This window comes from Bison bison, unplaced genomic scaffold (assembly GCF_000754665.1).
Source record: "Bison bison bison isolate TAMUID 2011002044 unplaced genomic scaffold, Bison_UMD1.0 scf7180017864134, whole genome shotgun sequence".
NCBI lineage: Eukaryota > Metazoa > Chordata > Mammalia > Artiodactyla > Bovidae > Bison > Bison bison.
The window spans coordinates 5720137-5727773 of NW_011494706.1; the positions used below are offsets into that span (position 1 = coordinate 5720137).

At 42.6% G+C, this 7637-nt stretch overlaps 1 protein-coding gene across 1 annotated transcript; it reads right to left on the reverse strand.

Annotated features, from left to right (window-relative positions):
- Positions 1–1863: 1863 nt before the first annotated feature.
- On the reverse strand, positions 1864–7218 carry GNG11 (guanine nucleotide binding protein (G protein), gamma 11). The gene is made up of 2 exons (XM_010839769.1): positions 6541–7218; positions 1864–2291 (listed from the first exon to the last, which is right to left on the reverse strand). The coding sequence occupies exons 1-2, from the start codon at positions 6634–6636 to the stop codon at positions 2166–2168; spliced, it is 222 nt and encodes a 73-aa protein (XP_010838071.1). The 5' UTR covers positions 6637–7218; the 3' UTR covers positions 1864–2165.
- Positions 7219–7637: the final 419 nt, after the last annotated feature.

The window sequence follows — 7637 nt, forward strand, 5'->3', positions numbered from 1 at the left end:
GTGTTCTGGTGCCTTTATGAAAGATGGGAGGCGGCCGTATACTATGCTGTTTTTTGTTCATTTGTTTCCAACAATAGAGACATCAATGGTTTAAAGAATGGGAGACTTACAAGTCTAAAGCAAGGTCCTGGAGCAACAACCCACAGTGTGCAATGAAGGGTAGGCAGCACACAGCAGCAGCCTTTGCCGAAGCAGGAGGGGAAGAAAAGAGGTTGCCAGTTATAGGGGAATTGATATAAGGTGGGTTCATTAATTACCAGGGAAACCAGTAGAGGGGTGCGCCTCTCACAACCCCCTTTGCTGAGAATGAGCACTAACTGGGGCCCAGGGCAAGGTCATGGGAAGGTCAGTTGGGTGAGTAGGGTATAGGCGAAGCAAGAAACAGTCAAGCAGGGGACGTACAGAGAGCAACAGAACAGCCATCCTGAGTGGCCTGATCCTACACTCCACCCCTATATACCCCGTAGGACCCTTACAATCATAGTCTGCCCCTTTTCCGAGATGGTTTCCCTGGTGGCTCAGCTGGTAAAGAATCTGCCTGCAATGCAGGAGACCCTGGTTCGATTCCTGGGTCGGGAAGATTCCCTGGAGAAGGGTTAGGCTACCTACTCCAGTATTCATGGGCTTCCCTGGGGGCTCAGATGGTAAATAATCTGCCTGCAATGCGGGAGACCCAGGTTTGATCCCTGGGTTGGGAAGATCCCCTGGAGGAGGGCATGGCAACCCACTCCAGTATTCTTGCCAGAAATCCATGGACAGAGGAGACTGACAGACTACAGTCCACGGGGTCATAGTCAGACAGAACTGGGTGCCTAAGCACAGCGCACCTTTTCCGAGATCTCCTTGGGGCCAGGCAGTCTTCTTTGGTGTGCTGCACCCTTAGACTCATTAGGACAGCTAGGATCCCATGGTGAAAAGTTAAGCTGTGGACTGGGAGAAAATGTTCATAACACCTGTCACCAGCAAAGGATTGAGTGGCCAGAAAAAAGGAAGAATTCCAACTGAGCAAATGAGAAACAAGGCAAGCTAATTTTAGAAGCTGACAAAAGATTGGTTTGTTCCTTTGGAGAAAGAAAAGAAGTAAGCTTGGCACGGGCCTGCTGGAAAAGGCTGGTTGGCATGGGCACAGAGCCAAGCATCTGTACCAGTGCTCAATGCCACAGAACTGGACGGTCGCCATGGAAAGACCTGGTGATCACATGTGAGACATGCCTCCCTGTGGGAGGCAGAGCAGGGCTGGACCCAGAGGGGCTCCTCTGGACTCCCTGCATTTCTCCAGCCACCATCACTATAGCAGCACTCTGAACAAAATCTGTACGACGATAAACTGGGAAGTGCTTGAACTAGACGAGGCTTGGTCTAGTTCCTGACTCAATTATCTGACTCTGTCAACATTAAGAATTCTATTCATTCAGTTGTGTGTGTGTGTGTGCTCAGTCATGTCTCTTTGTGACCCCATGGACTGTAGCCCACCAGGCTTCTCTGTTCATAGGATTTTCCAGTCAAGAATACTGGAGTGGGTTGCTGTTTCCTTCTCCAGGGCATCTTCCTGACGCAAGAGCAAAACCGTGTCTCCTGCGTCTCCTGCATTGGCAGGAGATTCTTCACTCTAGCGCCACCAGACTCACTCAGTTCTCTACTAGTTAATGCTAGATGAAAACATTCTAGGAGTCAGAACTCAGTGCTGTAAACCTCCTGAGATTCGAAGCAGAGAGAGCTGGATCTGAGACCTGGTCTGTCAAACCACTTCATCTTTAGACAGGTCCCAAACAGCTGAAAGGTTATGGGGAGAAGTATCAAAGGTAATACAAAAAAAAAAAAAAGAGGGAGAGAGAGAGAAAGCGTTCTGAAGTTGCCAACACTCTTTCTGCAGAGATAAAACTTTATTTGAGGCGTCAAGCAATATACTGAAAGAGGTGTGTCATGCACAAGTGGTGTCCTTATTCCCATAATCGCACATCAGATGCTCTCTGTCCTCTTAAAAGGGGTGTGTAGTGCACAGGGATGAGAGGCATACAGCTTTCAGACAAAACCACATCTAGGTGAGCGCTTAAGAAAGTCTCATTTAAATTTCATTGTTACTCCTTTAAAAGGGGGTTGGTTTTATTTTGGAAAACGACAACAAACGACCTCTTCCACTGAGGAGGAAGTGTCTCCCCAGTTATTCATGAAATAATGCAGCTGCCTTTTTCTTTAAAGGGATTCTTGTCTTCTGGAATTCCTTTCACCAGAGGATCCTCTCTAGAACGTTCTTCAATATAGTTCTTTATTTCTTCTGAACATTTAGACACCTTAAGGAGAAAGGAGGGAAGGAAGAAAAAGAATCAGGATTGTTCAAACTTTGTCACCACCCTTTAGTGAAACTGACATAATTGGATACAACCAGCATTTTAAAAATCAAATAGAACAGACGAAAATATTAGTGTGCAGCACAGAGTCTATATGAAATAGATTTCTTACTACAGTAGCATCAAGAAAGTTTGAAAGTCACTGTATTAAAAATATTATCCCCAGCAGTTTCTATCCACTATGTCTCATGATTTCCTTCCTCTGCTAAAATATAATGATGGCAGGTCCACAATATTTGAGGAAGTGAAACATACTCCACTTTCAATTTTCCATGCTAATGAATTGTTGCAGTGCAGCTACTCCCCAAATAGCTTTTGGGGTGTTTCCTGCAAAAATTCTCACTTTACTGAGTATGTGCCAGGTTCTTCAATTTCACAGAATGATAGAAGCATTGGAGAAAGTCTGATCTGGAAAAGTTAAACTTTGTCCCAAAGTTTCCCCACCCCACGTGCAGCACCCCCAGATCCCTTCATCTTCATCTCCCCCCAACCCTCCACCTGTGTTTCTGTGCAGAACTGATCATAAGAAAAGGCTTATCTGAGGCTTGTGTTTACGTACGTAGTGTAAACTTTTTCTGAGTGGAGAAAGGATTGAACAGTTTCTTCAAAAAGCCTATCCTTAAGAGACAGTTTGTAAGAGTGATTGAGGGGAGTAAAAAGGCAAGGAGGAAAAAAAAAAGATTACTGCTTAATGAGGATCTGCATTAACTAGTAAGAAATAAGTAAAAATTATAGACCTTCCAGAAAATTCTAATGGAGTCCTCTTTTTTTAATTTTATTTTATTTAACTAACTAGGCAATGTTCCCACTGATTTTGTTATCTAGATTAGTAATCTCCAAACTGTTTCAATGTTGATCACTAAAAAATGTCTGCATATGTAGCCGAGAATGTACATAATTATTCACTTATACCTAAGTGAAGTTACTACTGTGTTAATACATCATGTATAACCATAAAACACAAACTAGAAATTATTAAAAGATCAGACTTTAAGACAACCAAAAAGACATCATTTTGCAATATACACACATATCAAATCACTATGTCATATGCCTAAAATTATTCACACAATGTTTCACGTCTATTGCACTGCAATTAAAATTTTTTAAAAATAAAAAAGTTTTACTCTCACACCTCAAAGATTTCTTGGTACATCAGTGTGGAAGCCTCTGAAAATAAAATTTAAAACTAGGCAACACAGTTAAAATGTGGCAAAATAAAACCCTTACAAGTATCATTCTCTCGGGTAACATTTACGGACAATCATTGTGCGGGGATTTTAAGTAAATTCTCAGAGGTGATGACATAAGTATCCATAAGCTGCGCTCTGTGACCACTGAGAAATTTGCGGATAAGACTCATATTGGGACTTCCCTGGCAGTCCAGTGGTTAAGACTGCCTTCCAATGCAGGGGGTACAGGTTTGATCCCTGCTTGGGGAGCTAAGAGCTCACATGCCTCCTGGCCAAAAAACCAAAACATAAAGCAGAAGCAATACTGTAACAAATTTAATGAAGACTTTTTAAAATGGTCTGTATCAAAAAAGAAAGGCTAAAAAATAGTTTTAAAAAAAATTAGACTCATGTTTCCCTAAATGGTTGTGTTACCGAGCCTTCTTCATTAAGTGTCCAAAAAGATGTGTAATCTCCAAAAGTGAACAATGGCTTCTCTGATGTATTTCCTTCCATGATCAAGAGGATACGTTTGACCAACAATTAGCTACAAGCCAGAATTCAGCCTGTGAATCTGGCCTGAGCAGAACACACAGCTCAGATATTAACAGTTTATTGACTGGGCATCAGAAGATATGTGTCTTAGTGTTTTAATAATGTCTCTATCATTGTCTCTGGGGTCTCAAATAAGGAGCTAGTTAGCCTTCTTGGAATTCAGGTTGGTTTTTTAATCCTTCAAAGTGAAAGGGTTGAATGATCTCTAAGAGCCATAATGTTTTTGTAGCATGGACATGTTATAATTCAAAGTGCATAATAAAATGGTGAAATCTTACTATTAGGACTTAGATGTTTCTCCCTCTGTCCTCTAAGGTTTCCCTGAAAGTTTTCTTCCTTCTGTTCCTTCTCCCCAAGAAAGTAATTCCAGTAGTATGTGTCCTAAGGAGTGGAGGTAGAGAGCTGGAAGAGGGGAACTGCTGATGAATGATACCTCTAACTTCCACACAGTCTGGTGCATTTAGTGAAGTGTGCAAGTGTTAATTGCTCAGTCGTGTCCAACTCTTTGCAACCCCCATGGACTCCTCTGTCCATGGGATTCTCCAGGCAAGAATACTACAGTGGGTTGCCATTCTCTTCTCCAAGGGATCTTCCCCACCCAGGGACTGAACCTTCATCTCTTGAATCTCCTGTGTTGGCGAGCAAGTTCTTTACCACTGGGCTCCTGAGAAGTCCGACAACAGGAGAGATGAGAAATCCTGGACAACTAGGGTAGTAGTAATGATGCGGAAATTACTTCTTGCATTTCTGGTGCCAATGAAGCGGTACAGAACTGAGCAAGACTTTATTTCCTAAGTGGTTTAAGAGACTGTCCTACCTCTGAATGATTTATAAATATATAATTCATTATCCTCTTTACTGGTAGTTGTTATGAGAAGTGTGGGCAGACCCAGGTATCCCACATTACAGGCAGATTCTTTATCAGCTGAGCTACCAGGGAAGCCCTAACTGCATCTAGACCCTTGCCCAATTTCTAATTTGAAGCTTTAGGTAAGTGGAGGACACATCTCTTTTTTTTTTCCCCCTATAAGTTCTGCATTGTGATACAAAATATTAAAATATTCCAACTTGGCACAGACAACACTTTACTTCAATCCATGCAACTCTGTTTAATATGTAACCTCTACGATTCACTGTGTCAAAAAGATCTAAGTGGCTAACAGACGGGTTTTGCCATACACAAAATGGGTCTCTTAAAAGTTTCAAGAAACAAGCCTATTCACTTTGTCCTATAACTTTGGTTTTTCCTTTAAACACAGCAGTATTTTTAAAGCTACAAAAACTTTCAACATGTACAGAAAGGACTTTGAACTTCAAAATTCTGTAAGACTAGGGATTTGGAAGTTACAGATTACATTTGAGAAAGGAAATGTATTAAAAATACCCCCCCAAAGCCTGCATCTTCCAAATATTCAAAATGTGCCTTCTGAATAAAAAGACTTGTCACGAATAGAGTTATCGTAACTAAAGCAGGAAGGTAAGTGAACATATTCTCCATACCTACTTCCTTTCCATTGTTTTCCTTGACTTTTTCTAGTATTAAACCACAAAGTCAGTTTAAATTTTTCTTGCTGGGGAGAAAGAACTACATCATTTATCTTAAAAAATATCTATCCAAAAACCTTTTCCTGGACTACAGGTTGCCTGATTGAGGAAAAGGGGAAGGAATGAAGGCCTGTATTACCAGTAAAAACTTGAAATAAAAATGACAAAGTCTCCAACAAATTTCAGTGGAGACTTCTGAACACTGGCACATACATTCTCACAAAATCTGTGATCACTTCAGTGGTCTCTAAAATTTCTAATCATAATAACAAAAAAGAATGTTTGTATACAGCATATGTACAGTTATTTATAAATAAATACAGATAGTACTGTGTAGGTATTAGTTCACTGTGCATACTTACAAAGCATAAAGTGGAAATTATAAAGGGAAGAAGTTTATAAACAAAGATGGATACTGTAATGTTTTGCTCCCAAGTCCCAGTGGACTGCTCATCACACTGGAGACCCCTGATGAAGACTCAAAACTAGATAATTCAAGACCCACTGTGATTAACAAAGCCAAAACCAAAACAAACAAACAAACAAAAACCCATCTAACTTTTAAAAGCTATTCTTTCCCATTATGAAAAAGATCAAGGAACTAAATAGCCATCTGCCTTTTCCCTACAGCTTGGGTTTTTAAAATCAGCTATCTAATAGCTGGCAGAATTTCTCGCTTGTTCTCATCCTCAAACATTTGGCTTTAAATTACTCATGATATCCTTGCTCTCCTTAACCTCCTATGATCTCCCCACATCAACAGGCAATTCTCAAGCACCACCATAGAAACAAACAACTCTCCCCCCCACCCCCCACACCCACCCAAGAGCCAAGAAACTATTTGTTTTACTGCAACAAACTGGACAACACCAATCTTGGTTCATTTCACATAAGGAAATATTCTGGGACATCCAACTTGCCTGCTGTCTCTGCAACTTAACTTCTTTGCGAAGTTGCTCAACTTCCATCTTCAGCTTTTCCTTTTCTGGCAGATCTTCGATGTGAAGAGCCGGCATTTTCGCCCTAGAACTGGGCTCAGGGACAGCTCTGGAAGTGGAGCGGCTGCAAGTGCCGCAAACCAGGGCGCGTCCCGAACTAACTGTGCTGCCTGCGCGCCCCGCCCGCGCAGAAGGTGACCGCCTCTCCCAGCGGCGGTCCCCAGCGCCCGGACGAGATCCCCCCACGCCAGATCACCCTAGCGTCCCAGGATCTTAAAACTCCTGCCCTTTTGGTCAGGTCCTCACAACACCAGGAGATCTGCCCCTGGGAGCCCGGGGAGGGTTGAGTTTGCAAAGGCGGCCCGAAGAGGCAGAGAGGCTGCGCACTGAGCGGTCTCCCGCGGGGATGCTGGCCCGACCCGGCCGGGCTCCCGACCCTGACACGCCCGCGGGAGGACCCTCCTGGGCTGCGGCCCAAGGGTAGGAGTTGAGCTAGTCCACTTTCCTGGAGAAACAACAAAAGTTTTACTTTTTGTTCCTTCCCCACCTCCTCTTTTCCCAAGTCACATCCGGGTTTTGTTCGTGAAGCAAGAAAAGGAGGACACTACCAGGCAGGAAATAACGGCCTCTTCACTTCTCCAAGAGTTTCAAAAATACACAGCATGTAACTTTCCCCCCAGCTACACACATGTTTACTGTGGGGACATGCGGACGCTTAAGAAAAGTCCCAAGAGGAAATCGAAACTGAGCTATAATCTCCGAAACGCGCACCACATCTGTTGATGTGAACACAACCAGTCTGCTAAATGCCTGAAATACATTTACAAATTTGGGATAAAAAGGGCATTGGGATGTGAATATTGTTTATGGCTCTGACGTTAATAAATTGGCATCCTCAAGAGCAGGGATTTTATTCTTTTTTCAGGGGAATGATTGTAGTGTTTGAAGTATAAGCAGATGGTCCTGGAGAAGACCGAAGTAGCAAATTTAAAGCCCTACCAGAAAGTATTTCTCCATTCCCTATCTGTCAAGGTTTGGATGACACTTGACACCAGGGGTTTTGAATTCCTGGCTCAAGC

Excerpts from the sequence above, each read along its gene's own strand:
- GNG11 (XM_010839769.1), bottom strand. The coding sequence starts at position 6,636 with ATGCCGGCTCTTCACATCGAAGATCTGCCAGAAAAGGAAAAGCTGAAG. Across the intron at positions 2,292-6,540 it reads TTAAGTTGCAGAGACAGCAG|GTGTCTAAATGTTCAGAAGA; the intron begins GCAAGTTGGATG and ends TTTCTCCTTAAG.